The sequence below is a fragment of the Capricornis sumatraensis genome, chromosome 4, assembly GCF_032405125.1.
Source record: "Capricornis sumatraensis isolate serow.1 chromosome 4, serow.2, whole genome shotgun sequence".
Lineage (NCBI taxonomy): Eukaryota > Metazoa > Chordata > Mammalia > Artiodactyla > Bovidae > Capricornis > Capricornis sumatraensis.
Genome location: NC_091072.1, coordinates 70306837 through 70321005, shown reverse-complemented (window position 1 = coordinate 70321005; position 14169 = coordinate 70306837). Strand labels below are relative to the sequence as shown.

The 14169-nt window shown below is 55.9% G+C and overlaps 1 protein-coding gene across 1 annotated transcript; it reads right to left on the bottom strand.

The window, feature by feature from the left end:
- Positions 1 to 461: 461 nt before the first annotated feature.
- PPP1R1A (protein phosphatase 1 regulatory inhibitor subunit 1A) lies at positions 462 to 8502 on the bottom strand. The gene is made up of 7 exons (XM_068971708.1): positions 8366 to 8502; positions 4663 to 4723; positions 3637 to 3674; positions 3232 to 3295; positions 2475 to 2630; positions 1461 to 1567; positions 462 to 667 (listed from the first exon to the last, which is right to left on the bottom strand). The coding sequence occupies exons 1-6, from the start codon at positions 8447 to 8449 to the stop codon at positions 1491 to 1493; spliced, it is 480 nt and encodes a 159-aa protein (XP_068827809.1). The 5' UTR covers positions 8450 to 8502; the 3' UTR covers positions 462 to 667; positions 1461 to 1490.
- Between the last annotated feature and the right edge of the window lie 5667 nt (positions 8503 to 14169).

The following is a 14169-nucleotide window of genomic DNA, read 5'->3' as shown; positions in this document are numbered from 1 at the left end:
TGTCTGAGAAAGGTTATTCATCTCTGCTCAGCTTCTGTCGTTTACCCTGGCCCCTCAGTTCCAAGGACAAGGGGAGAGGTGACCTTTCCAGTTCCCAGCAAGCGCCTCTTCGTGAATGGCTCCCGTGGCCTCAATCTAGCTTGGCTAACAGGTTGGAATCTGGGTGGTGGTCTCCTCCCAGCTGCAGAGCTTGGGAATCACCAAGTCTCAGAGGGCAGGCAAGGAGGCATTGAAGCAACACACCCTCTTTCCCAAGGGCCAAGGGCCAGGGTGCAGTTCCTGGCTTTGTCCAGCAGAGGGCGCGCACAGCACCATCACAGCTGGCCAGGCCTTAGGGTTCCAAGGCCTCTCTTCTCCCAGCCAAGTAAGGGTAGGGCTGGAGAAAAACACCTCCCTTCTCAAGGCTCCTGCCCAGCTTCCCTTTTCCCTCCTTCCTGGAGGCAGTTGGGCAGAAGGGAGGGGGCTGCAGAGAAGGCAGGACAAGAGGGGAGAGAGAAAAGATTCTTCAAGTTGGGAAAGAAGGAAAATGTCAAGGACTTAACACCAAATTTATCACTTTTTAAAAACAAGAGATTTTTCCCCCAAAGTGAGGAAACAAGAAACAAATCCAGTGTCCATGCATTCTCAACTGCGGTCTTGATTCCAAGACGCCTCCTCACTCTCAGACCTGTTGCAAGGGAAGCGGGTAGGAAGAGAAAGTGAGTGAGAGGCCTGAGGTCCTACGGTCCCCTCCCCCGCTGGTGTGCCCAGCCATCCCGCTAGTCAGGCATCTAAGTGTAGCGTCCCATACCAGTCACTGGCCCCTCGTCCTGTCTACACAGTGGAGGGGAGACTGTCAAATCAGAGCTCATGAGGTCATTTCATCCATGTCTCCACTCCAGGCAAGACCACATGGAACGATCTTGGAGCGGTCATCCAGCCTGGACAGATGAGGCTCTCCCTTTGGGTTCCAAATGCCCTTTATCAGAAAATCCATGGTCTACTTCCATCATCGATTCCAGGAGCCAGAAGTCCTCAGACGAGTCTAACCTCAGTGCCCCCTGCTGCAGCTGAATCCCATTTCTCTTTATCCACCAGGTGTACGTGCTCAGCCGCGTCTGACTCTTTGTGACCCCATGGACGGTAGCCCACCAGGCTCTTCCGTCTATGAAATTTCCCAGGCAAGAATACTGGAGTGGGTTGCCATTTCCTCCTCCAGGGGAAATATAACCCTGGACCCATTGATCTAACCTGCGTCTCTTGCCTCTCCTAAGCACTGGCAGGCCGAGTTTTTACCACCGAGCCACCTGGGAAGCATATTTGTCCATAAGGAGAGATGCAAATCCTCCAGCCACAGAGGACAGCTTTTCAGAGGCTGAAGTTGGTCCTTTGTTCCCTTTCCCTGACTCTAGATCTCAGCCCTTGCCCTCCTCACACAGCCTGCTCCCCTGCAGACTGGGCACGCAGCCCGGGGGTCTTACCGCGTTGGCTCCCTGGGAATCCAGCGGTGGTCATTGGGTTGAGGGCCCCTCTGTGCTGGGTTTCTCACTGCCCCTCTCCTGAGTGTTAGGGATGGACTCTGCAGGCTCTGAGGAGGGAGAGCAGGTGGCAGCAGGGAGAGCTAGAGTTCACCAGGGCTTGGAGAGAGGGAGCTGCTTCTGCTTACCCCATCCCATACTCCAACACCCTTGAGAGGAGCCCAAGGCCAGCTGAGGGCAAGGGGGCAAGACCCACAGGGTTTTCTCTGGTCTCAATGACTACTTAGGTTCACTAGCTTTTTGAAGTCTGCAATCAGGAAAAAAAAAAAACCACCTCTAAAAAAAGCTTAAAAATTTGGGTATGATCTCAATGTGTGGCTAAACCTGACCTGAACAGACAGGAAGCTTTTGATAGCGTATGTATCCCACTTAGTGTGCCCAATCATTTCCCTGCAGAAATATTCATGTGTTTGACTACAGGGGGACTCTGTTGCGAGTATGATGGAACACACAGTATATATTCCGTTGTCACCTTGGTAAAGCTGGAAAAACTCTGACTTCTGACCCACGTCTGGGATAAGGACCCGTGGACATGCAGCTTCCATTTCTTGCGTGCTTTCTGTGGGTTCGCTGGCGAGCTAAGGACCAGTCTCATTTAATTTTCACAAACAACCCAATGCAATAGGCGCCATCATTATCACTTAGCTGACTGAGGTTAAGTAAGTAGCTCAAGGCCTCGGGGCTGGTGTAGTGGCAGAGCCAGAATTCCAGCCCAGAAAGCTGCTTCCATTCTGGCAGGCACCTCCACCGCCCCCCCCCACCATATATCAGGGAGCTGGGAAGTCCAAGTGGGAGGGGATGGTGTCATTTAGTAAGGAAAGGTGAAGAGATGCAAACACATGCTGGTTATGCAAAGGATCCATATTCTCAGGACAGTTTCTGGCTACTGCTAGGCCCCTCCCCATAGCCAATAAGGCTGGCCTCCCCTGGGCTGGTCCCTCCCCAGCCTGAACGCACTGTATGTTTTCCCAGAGGTGCCCGGTCGTGACTCTGCTGCTGTGTCTGTGATCCCGGGTGGGCAGGACTCCTGGGTCCCTGTGCTCTCAGCGGCTCCTTCAGGCTCCTCTCCCGGCTCCTGTTGCCCCAGGTGATGTTCAACCATCATCTGGAGCTCTGGGGGCGAAGAGAAAGGGGGAGAACATTGGACGAGACTGCCCTGTCTCCTCTGTGGACCCTCAGCTTCAACAGCTCCACTAGAGGGCCAGTGCCCACTGCCTGTGTGATCTGACTTTCCTGATCAAGGAAGGACATTCATTGGCCAATAAAAAGGGACTGAAGCTAGACAATAAAACATACTTTCTTCAAAGCTGAGAGAGGGGAAGGGGAGAGCCTTTAAGAACAAAAGATCCTCCTGACTTGCTGGGATACCTATTCTCCCTTGTGGGCAGGAGAAAAGACTCCATTTAGATTCAAGAAAAATTTGAGTACCTTCTCTGTGCAGTGCACTGTGCTAGGTGACTTCACATACTTTATTTAACGGCCAAAGTGAGGTAGTATCCAGGGGCCCTGGAGGTTAAGCGGGTTCTCCCAGGCTATCCAGCTAGTCAGTGGCAGAGCTGGAATGCAACACCTCCCCACCCCGCCTCCCCCCTCAGGCTCCAGCAACTCTCCTTTTGCAAAGGCAGGTTTAATGATTTCCCAAGGATTCCTTCCAAAGGGATGCCGTCCTGGCTACTGCTCAGCATCAGGTGTGGCGGGGAAGGGTTTTCCCAACCTTTCATTGTGGGTGTGGTCCTCGTCGCCTTCTTCCGTTGCCGTGGAGACATGGACAAAGTGGGCTGTGAAGGGCACAGGGCACAGGTGGGCGCCCACCCTTTTCGCCCTCCCCTCCGCCTTGCCATGCTTGTAGATGGGGGCTGGGGAGGCGTAGGCTTCAGAAAGTAAGGGGAAGGAAACTCTTGCTTCCCCAGCCCCTACCCTGCCCATGATGGTGAGCAAGACGGCTGTGTCGGGAGAATGCAGGGAACTGCGCGTGCACCTCCACTCAAGAAGAACACGTGAAGGGCACAAGCAGGAGGGAAACAAAAGGTCCTGCAGGTGGGGGCAGTGGCTGGAGGTATAACCCTCTAATAAGTCTGGGGGTTCTCTGCACTGGGCTGAGCAGGAGGGGCCAGCTCACCTTGAGAAGTGGGTTGGGGATCCGGTCTTCATCTACCTCTGAGGGAAGGAGAGAGAGGAGAACGTGATGGGGATGGGAGGTCCAGAGGGGCCCTGGGCAGTCTGACTTCTCAAGGGGAGGAGCCCCTGCAATCACCTCCCTTGTGATTGGTCCCTCACATCTGCCCCGAGGAAGCTGGTCCTGACGGGCTGCCCTGGCCTCCTCCCTCCAGCCCCATCCTGCTCTGCTGGTTGGCTTTATCTCCTGCTTCTAGTCTGGTCCTTGTCTCTGTAGTTAGCCTGCACCTACATCCTTGCCTCAAACCTGGAGGTTCCTGAAGGCAGGCTTTGTGGTCCTTCTGCTCTTTTCCTCCCGAAATATCCATCTCTGCCTCCTTCCAGCCATTCTCCCTACCCTGGATCAAGAATTGGACCGAGCAGAGGAGAGAACGGCAAACTTGTCCTGTACAGGACAATCCTTTTAAGTAGTTGGAGGGAAGTTGGAGGCTCAGGTATCCGGATTGCCAGTCGGGCTTCTTAGCATCACCATCTCTCTTCCACTCTCCCGCCAGTGCCCCTGACATTCTCTGAGACCTTGCTATCTCTCCAGACCTTGATGGGGATGCTGGTGACCAGAATGCCAGCTGCTCCCTAAGCTGTTTCTAACCTTCCCCTTCCCCTCTGGGGGCTGTGAAAATAGCTGATGGAGGCGGTCCCTCCCCCTCACAGCTGTCACCGCCTCTGGGGATGGGGGCAGTGGCCTCTCAGTTGCTGGAGAAACCTGGAAGGCTGTTGCCGCAGCAACCAGCACTCCACTGACCACCCCAACTGCTGGGGGGCTTAGGAACCAAGTGGTCTCCTGCTCGGTCTTTCCAAGGCAAAGAAAACCCTCCTGCTAATCCAGCTGCTACTTTCGTGCCTCTGGGACCGAGCAGACCTCCGGCTCCTCAGACCTGCCCTGCTATCTATCTAGCACCCGCCTTCTCTCACTGGGACCAAGCTGTCTTCAGCAGCCCCCACTCCCTTTAGTGACCATCCTGGGGTTTACCTGGGGATGACTGGTCACTGGTCAGCACGAGGGTGGCAGGGGTGGGGCGGCGCCTCCGGATCTGAGGGAAGAGGTCAAGTACATGTGGAAGCATCATGGCCCCACGCACACTCAGCAACAGAATCCACACCACCCACTTAGCACGCCACGTTACACTGAACCCTCGGTCCCTGGGGGACATTCTTGGGCCCTCCCTCTGCCCTGGGGACCCAGAAGACCTCCCCCACTCTTCGCTGCTCCTCCAGCCCCCTTTCTGTCTCTGCATCTCCCCAGGTCCTGGCCCAGCTCTCCATCTCAGCATCTATATCTGTGCTAATGCATTGATCTCCGGCCCATTGTCCTTCCGTCCATCCTGGATCAATGGTCAGAAATAACCCGAGAGGGAAGAAAGCCTTCCCCTCAGTGTCCCAGCCCACTCCCCAAAAGGACATGAACCTGTTGTGGGCCAGCACCAGCGGAGAGCACCCCTCCAGCCCCACCCAGCCTGGAAGGGCAGCACAGAGAAGGCAGGTCTGATCTGAATGCGCCTTCTTCTGGCCTGTGCCCCTCCCTCCCTCATCTCCTCCCTGTCTTTGGACACACACAGGAAATAACGGTCTGGAGAAATCCTTGTCGTGGTAAATATCATATGAGGAGGAGCCTGAGGCAGGACCATGGCCAGGGACTCAAGCTAAGCTGAAAAATCTTATCCTGGGCTCCCAGGTCCCAGTCTAAGAAATTAACAGCTAAGAGCTGATTGACTGCCGGGCCTCTGAGCCCCTCTTCCCCTGCCTCTCTTCTTCGGTTTTGCTGCCAATAAAGTTGGTTGTTGTCAAAGCCAGTCCAAGGACTCTTGGGACGTGTAGTTTTTCCCTTCTCTGGAGGTCTGGAAGTGAAGGGAACCTTGGGGTTGGAGTCCCTGCAACTCCCTCCAGGGCAGAGGAGGGGAGGGAAGACTAATGGGACTAGGAAAGAGGCTAAAATTATCCAGGGCTGAGAGGAGTAGGCTGAGGACACTGAATGATCACATCCCTATCTCTCTGTATCCATTATTTAGAATCATTACCGGAGTGGGGTAAAGGGGTGGGGTGGGAGTGGAAAGACGCCTGCCCTTTTCTTTGCCCAGAAAGTGGGTATCAGGTATAGCAGGGGGCAGGGTTAGTCTATTGAGGGGCTCCCCAAAGAAGAAATGGGTGTGTGGAATAGGGGTAGGTTGGGGTAGGCATTGTTTTCTCAGGACAAGCCAGCAGTGTCTGTTTGGGGTGACGTTTTAAGGTCCCTGCAATACCAGTTCTGTGTGTGTGTGTGATCGTGCACACATACAGGCATGTGCTGCAGACATTATTTGTGAGTCCACCTCTGGCTATTGCTGGAGCAAACGTGCTGGGGGCCCTCAGGTGGGCAAGTATGCTTCCTGCAAGCGGAGTAAGGCCATTCTCCTAGGAGAGAACTTGTCCGTCCTGGGGGAGGGGTGCTGAGGCAGGGAGAGGGTGTGGTGGGTGGGGGTGAGTGGGAGTTGGGAGCCTGAGAAGCACACTGCAAGTATGATGGGAAGGGCCTTGAGAGGGCAGGAGGACTCTGACCTTGGACAGGTCCCTTCCATAACCAAATCCTTGCCTTGGACAAGCTTTCTAAGCGCTCAGAGTCCTTGAGAATTTTGATGTCCTACAGGAGGAGGGAAGTTAGACTTCTGGAAGTACTCCCAGGTCCCTGAACTACTAGGAAACGAGTGTCGGTCTCTTTCATTTTCCTTGCCCCCATCACAAATTCTAGCTCTCAAGGACGCTTGGTGCCTTTGCCTCTGATTTATTTCCAAACCAGTTACGCCAAGGACCTGGTAGCTGTGGGCACCCCTCCATCCCCTGCCACTCTGTGCTCCATAACTCAGAGTTTCCAGCCCTGCCACCCTCTCAGGTCGATCTGGCTTAGGTGCTCCTGCCAAGCCTGGAGTTTTCTGCCTACACATTTGGGTAACAGCAAGAGGGGCTGAAGTTGGACTACAGGTAGGATTTCAGGCCGAGCAGACACAGATTTCTGAAGAGGAGAGAAAAGCAGGCTGAAGTTGCAGCCTCTTTTTCTCCCTGGCTTTATAGCATGGCCTCCTCCTCCCCCCTGTCCCCCAGATCTCTAGGCCAGCTGGCCTACCCCTTCCTCCTCTCAACACACACCTCCACCTGCCTCCTCTAACACCAAACAGAGGCAGGTGTCAGGCATGGGCACTGGCTGCGTCAGTGGCAGGCATTTCTGCTTGGAACCTCACCCCTAAGCCCCTGGCTCACTCACACTCTTGGGCCCCTTTCCCTGGATCTGAGGTTATTTTAGCCAGTCTCCTGCCTCCAGGCATAACAGCCTTTTCCCTGACCCCAAGGGAATGCTCCCCTTGCTCCTGGCTCTCCACACCCCTCATCCTCAGGAGGTCTGCAGTCTCCCCACCCTCCCTCCCTGCTCTCACACCTTTGAGGTCTGGAGATGTGCCTTCCACCAGGCCAGGGAGAGGGATGGAGATGCAGGTCCCTAACCCCTGCCCACACTCTGGAAAGCGAAAGTTACAGGGAGTGTACTGAACCTTCACATCCAGACCTTATTTCCCCAAACAGCTGGAGCAGCAGGAAGAACACACTCTCCAGCCCATCCCAAGAGCTCAGAGCTCAGGTGGGGAGGCCCAGCCAGAGCCCCCGCAGCTAGGTGGGGAAGCAGGGCAGAGACCTTGCGGGAAACGAATATTCTTTAGGAGCAGGGATGCCTAGGCAAACGGACAGAGAACACCAAAAGCGATGGAGCAAAGAGCAAATATTTGGCAAATGGGTGGTAGTAGCCACCACGGGTGGTCACTGTCTCCACACACATGCTCACTCTCCCTGACACACACAGTTGCTCACACACTCTCATACACTGCCGCCTCTGCCAGGCTGCTCTGAGCTAAAAATAGGCCAGGACGGGAGGCTGGGCCAGGGCCCTGGACTCCCACCCCTGAGCCCAGGCCAGCACAGTGCTTCTCCGTGTCTCCGCTCAGGCTTGGACCCTAGCCCCTAGAAAGCCCCCGCCTCGGTCTCGCCAAGGCCATTTCCCATGCCCTCCCCGCCCCCCCTCTCCCCACTACCGATCCAAAGGGCAGGAGTTGCGAACAAGGACCCACGTGTCCAGACTTGCAGAGAGGGGAGCCAGCCTGCACGCAAGACCACTCCTCTCCCCAAAGCCCCAGCCCTCCCAGTTCTCCTCAACCCCTTCTCGCCCTCACTCTCTGGACTCCGGCAGGATCGCCTCCAGTTAGGAGAGGGCTTGGGGGGCTCTTTCTCCTCTTTCAACTCCCTCGGTTACCTGCCCTCTCCCTTAACCCCTCCGACACCCTTCGGCGTCCCCACCGAGCTCAGAAACTCTGGCGGGATTTGACTGGGTGGGGGATGCAAGACTGGTGAAGGGGGGGAGGGGTCATGTGCTCAGGCAAGCCCCCTCCCCCAGGGCTGCGGAAGGAAGGGAGAGACTTTCGTGGGGACCGGCTTCGAGGGCAGGCGTTCGTCCTTCTGTCCATCTCGGAGAAACACGGATGGGGAGATGGGGCTCCCACGGTGGGGGAGGGGAGAGAAGACCCCCCGCCCCAACACCGCGCTGGCCCTCGCCAGGGCGCACCGCTAAGGGAGGACTGAGCGGGGGTCTGGGGTCGCACAGTCCGGGGTCCCTCGTCCTCTGCCGGGCGAGACCCCTGCCGCCCCGCCCCGCTCCGCACCTGCTCGGCCGCCTCGGGGTCAAGGTGCGGCTCCAGAAGCGGGACGGTGAACTGGATCTTCCGGGGACTGTGGTCTTGCTCCATGGCGGGGGCGGCGGCTGCGGGCGGGCAGGCGGCGGACTCGGGGCTGGGGCGGGCGCGCTGCCTCTCCGCTCCGCTCCGGCCCGGCCCCAGCCCGGCGCGCTCGGCTCCCGGCTCCCGGCTCGGCGGGCCCGGCTCGCGGCCCAGGGGACTCCGCCGCCGCCGATTGGCTCGGCCCCCGCCCCTCCCGGCCCCCTCCGGCTCCCCCCGCCCGGAGCCTTAACCCCGTCGTGGCCGCGCCGCCGGCTGCCGGGGGTCACCGCCCCGCGGAAGGGCGAGGCGGGTGTGGCCCGGCCCGGGTCGCAGTAGACACGGCTCGGGCGGGGAATCCTGAGTTCTAGTGGGGTGGAGGGAGGTGGGGGGTGGAGGTGCGGAGCGGTCACGAAGAACTTCTCCAACCTGGGGCAAAATCGAGGGGCTGGGAAGGTGGAGGGGCGCTGCGAAAGAGGAGGCTGCACACGCGAGAGGAAGATTTCCTTTCTGATCTTAAAGGGGTCGCTTCAAAGAGAAAAGAAAGGGGATCTAGGCTTGCAGCAGGAGGGATTAAAGTTAGACCAGGAGAGGGACTTTCCATTGAAAGGAAAACGCTAGCCCGGAGGTGAAAGCTTGGAGGGGAGGTCTGGGGTCTGGGCACAGGTCTGGTTTCACTCTGTGGGGGGAGGGGGAAACGAAGATCTTAGAGGGTCCCCGGAGCCTCTGTCTTGATGGCAGTGGGTGGAGGGCTCAGGGAGCGAGGACCATCTGGGACTCAGTAGGAGGAGAAACGGGTGGGGAGCCAGGAATGCTTGTGAAATAGGTTTCTGTTTCTGCTTGCTAAATTCTGGGGTTGTAAAGCAGGTGGAAGGCCTGCCAGCGGAGAGTATTCCTTGCTGGTGGAGAGGGGCATGCCTTTGGTGGGGTAGCTTGTTTACAGATGGGTTTGGTTTCTAGTTCCACTGTTGGCAGAGTAATGAAAAGATCTGCCGTGATTGAGGAGATGGAGGTGAGACTGTGCGAAGAACTCGCTAGTTTGGTGTAGCACCAAGATGCCAATACTAGTGAGTGAGGGAGACGGAATATTCACCAGACCTGCTGGGCACTCTGCCAGGGGCTGGGGGGCCACTGGGTAGAGGGAGGAGAGGCCCTGGGCACTGGGGGCGGGGCAAGGCTGGATGATGCCTCTTTGGGGGAGGGGGAGAACTGGGCTCAGGGGGCAGGGACAGGGAACTCTGAGGGGGCGCTGAGCAGGGGCCTGAGCCAGAGATCTGTTTCTTTAACCTTAAACCGAACAACTGGCTCCTTCTGCACAGATTGATGCCTGGTCCTCTGGGGACCCTGGGATCATCCTCCCCTCTAAGGGGTCGGCCTAAATCCTCAGTTGCCTCCTCTCCCGGGCAGCCTTTCCCTGGCCTGGATTTCACATTGCCCCTTTCCCTCTTACCTCCCAAAATAACCTCTGGCCTTCCCCCTAACCGTATCCCTTTACACACCACAGGCCTGGCTCAGCTTTCTCAGGGCAAGGCTGGGGTTATAAGGGACCCAGTTGGCTGGGTCTGTCTGCTGTGAACTAACCTCTGTTTTGCTGTTGCTCCAGGAATGACCTCCTACACCCAACCTATGACTGCGTGGTCCCTTTGTGCTCTCTTTGATGTAGCAGGGCCAGCCCAGAAAACAGCTGGTTGTGAGCCCCAGATTCTCCCCTCCCCCAGTTGCTCCTCTCCTCCGCACAAGTGGCCGTGGTGGGAGTACATGTGCAGGCCCTGAAGCGAAGAGGATAGGGTAGGGTGGGAGGCACAGGGGCTCAACAGGACGCGCTCTCTGGCTTTCCTTCCACTCGCTTCTCTCCTAACCGCACATACACAGAACCGGGGCCAAAGCGTCCTTTAAATAGGTGACTTGTCCCTCCCCTCCCCTCGCCTATTCCGCCAGGACCCTGGAACCTAGAACTTGAAGTCAGGATTCCCACAGCCCTACAGAGCAGCCCAACATGTTGGGATTACAAAGAGTTGGACACGACTGAGCGACTGAACATCAAGACATCTAGGCCCTCAGATGCCCCTCACTGAGCCTTGATTTCCACACTTAAAATGGGCAGAATTTTCCCTACGATAGGATTGACTGTCATAGGAGGTAAGGTATCTAGCATGTAGGAGGCTCTGTTAACCGATAACTGCTCAGAGTCAATACCACTGAAGCAACTTCACACACACACACACACACACACACACACACACACACACACACCATTACTGTCGTGGTATCTCCTGGCAGACAGCAGAATTAGGGGAGTCACCTTTCCAGGCTCTCATAAGAAGACCCTACATACCCACCCATCACCCAATTTGTTACATGCCCTTCAAACTTGGGTTTAGTGGTGGAAATTCCTATCAAAACCTCACATCCACCCTTCGTGTTCCCTTCTCAAGCTTCAGATTCTCAGACTCCCTTCCCTGGAAGCTTCAGGTCAGGAGAGGGCCCAGAGCGCTCAGGCTTTGAAGAGATGGCTGATGGGGGTTGCGTGGGACGAGGGGTCCTGGGAGCAGCCGGTGCTGGGGTGGAGGCAGAGGAGGCGAGAGCGGGAGGGAGGAGAGGCAGCTCCCGCTTCTGGCTCCGGGAGGAGGCTGGGGATGGCGGGGGCAAGTGCTTATGGGGAGCGGGGCGGGGAGTGTGGCTGGCTGCAGCCTTGGGTGCTGGGGTTGCCACACGAGCTGGAAGGTGTCCGTCTGTGAAGGTGTTGGGTGGTGTTGTTTTGACCTTTCTAATGCCCAGAGCTGGGTGCGTGACTGTGGGTGTCTGTTGCTTGTGGGTGGAAGAAGACAACGTGTGTTGCTCGCACGCGGGGCAGGGGGTTGCCATGCCTGCTCTTGGAGCCCTTCCTAGAATGAGTGAGAGTCAGTGCCTGCCCTGTCCCAGCCCTTCCCCGCTTGCACGTGTCTGTGCAAGATGTACTTGTGTGTGTGTGCAAGCGTTCATGCCCCTGCTGCAGTCCTGGCCCACTGGAGGAGCAGTGGCTGTTCCACGTGGTGTACTTCTGGGTCCATGAAATATTTAAGGTTACAGGGATGTGGCGGCCACGCGATTACTTTGCACCTCCCACCCTTCCGACTCTCCGGAGCTGGACTCGGGCTTAATGGGGGCTGCTCTTTGTGGCTCTCAGCACTTTCTGCTTTTATTTGTCTATCTTCTTCATTCCTCACTAACCTTCTCCCATGTTAATTCACTAATCCCCACACCCAACCAGGAAGGAGGGTAGAATTATGATCTTTATTTTACTTTTCAAAAGCAAGGGCGTGTAGAGAGGTGATGCTGGGAAGGTCTATCTGGGTTGGGATTTGGGAGGTCAGAGTTCAATTCCTCCCCTTGCTTCCAACTCTCTGGGCCATCCTGGAGCAATCACTCACCCTTCTCCCCAACACATACACACACACACACACACACACACACACACACGGCTTGGTTTCCTCATCTGTAAAACGAGGAAGACCAGGTGATTGTGCAGGTTTCTTCCTGTTCTAATTTTTGTCATTCTGAGTTAGGGATGCTCCCGTCACGTGGGCGGTCTTCCCAGATAGCTCTGATGGTAAAGAATCCACCTGCAATGCGGGAAACCTGGGTTCGATCCCTGGGTTGGGAAGATCCCCTGGAGAACGACATGGCAACCCACTCCAATATTCTTGCCTGGAGAATTCCATGGACAGAGGAGCCTGGTGGGCTGCAGTCCATGGGGTTGCAAAGAGTTGGATATGACTGAGCGACCAACACATTAAAACAAGGGCTTCCCAGGTGGTGCTAATGGTGAAGAACCCACCTGCTGTTGTGGGAGACATAAGAGACACGGGTTCGATCCCTGGTGTGGAAGATCCCTTGGAGAAGGAAACGGCAACCCACTCCAGTATTCTTGCCTGGGAAACCCCGTGGACAGAGGAGCCTGGTGGGCAACAGTCCAATAGGGTTGTAAAGAGTTGGACATGACTGAAGCGACTGAACACACACACTGTCACACGGGCAGGAAGTCTCAGAATTAGGGTTAGAACCCAGGAGTTGGAGCCCTTACCTCTATCTTTGTGTCTCCCTGCTGGCCAGTGTGGCAGGGCGGAATTCCTGCCTGTTGAAAACATGATGCGTGCACACTTGCACACACTCAGCTGAGACTTTACACACCCGCAGGAGTGAGAGCTCTAGCCAAGTGGTCCCCCTGGGAAGCCATATGTTCCCACCAATTTGCTGCAGTTTCTCAAACATCTCTGGAAATTCTTTTGGAATCAGCTCAGAATGTGTGGCATCTGCTCTGTAAATCCTTACCGGGGAGCCAATCTTTCTCCTTTGGGGTGGCTCTGCTCTTCTGGAAATGAGGGAGAGTCTTTAGGGGCTGTGCCTTATGGAGAAGGAGGGGAAGCAGGTGAGGAGCAGGACTGGACCTAGAGCCGAGGTGTGGGCACCCTGTGGTGAGACTGTCTGTTCCCTGGGCTCCAAGCCCCATCTAGAAGGCATCTCCCCAAGAGAAGTTTCCAGAGCTTCTTGTGAGCCCTAGCAGCACCACTGGGGTAGATGTGTGGCCTCTTGGGGGAGGACTCAGAAGGCCCAGCCTCCCCCAGCTGCATGGGTCCTAGCTTGCCTGTGAAAAAGCCCGCCGTTGCAATTCTGCCAGGCTTGGGTGCACACCCCCTTGCAGCTGGCACTCTTGGGAATGGGGCCAGAGCTGGTGATTCAAACCGAGGGATGCTCATTTCCCAAGTGCTTTGCCTCTTCTTGAACCACAAGACTGGTCGAGATGGAAGAGACTTAAAGATCAGCCAAACCCACCCCCTTGAGCTCAAGAGGGGAAACTGAGGCCAAGAGAGAAACAGCAGCTCTCTCAGGGACTCAAACCCGAGGCCATACTTTCCCCAGATTTGAAGGCTATGGCAGGGCCACAGCCGGACCTGACACAGAGGCATGGACCCCAGGACCTCCTGAGATATGATTTAGCCCTGTGATCATCACCAGTCTAGAAGACCCAATCTCTCGCCTTCTACCTCAACTGTCTAACAGGTTGAATTTATATTTCCAACAAATTGTTTTCAGGTATTCATGTGTCCCAGGCATTGTGTTCAGTGCTGGGGATACAGTGGAGCACAAAACAAGTACAGTCTCTGTCCGCTGGCATCTTACGGCCTAGCAGGGCTCCAGGCGGAGTCGGGTGACTAAGTGATTATAAATGATAGATATTGTAAAGTGAAAGTGCAAGGATGAGGTGCAGTCGGGGAAGGAGGAAGGTCAGTGTGACCTCTGATTGCTCGGATAACAGTCTCCTGGGTTCAGATCCCAGCTCTGCCACGTTGGGCAAGATGCTGACCCTTTCTGAGCCTCGGTTTCTTCATCTGTAAATAACAGGTCTTAATGCCTCTATTATCCTAGTGATGATGGGATGAGGTGGTGTCCACAGGAGTGACTAGCTCAGTGCCTGGCACCCATCAAGCTCTTGAGAAATGAACATGAGTAGCAAGGAGGTCACCTTAGTTAGTGTTTTCTCCTTTGACTCCGGAAAAGGCAGGGATAAAGAAATGGGAGCTTCACAGGGCACCCGAAGTCGATGCTCCGTGACAACCTGGAGGGATAGGGTGGGGTGTGAGGTGAGAGGGGGATTCGGGGTGCAGGGCACACCTGTATACCTATGGCCAATTCATACTGGTGTAGGGCAAAAACCATCACAATATTGTAAAGTAATTATCCTCCAATTAAAATAAATTAAAAAAAAAGAAAAA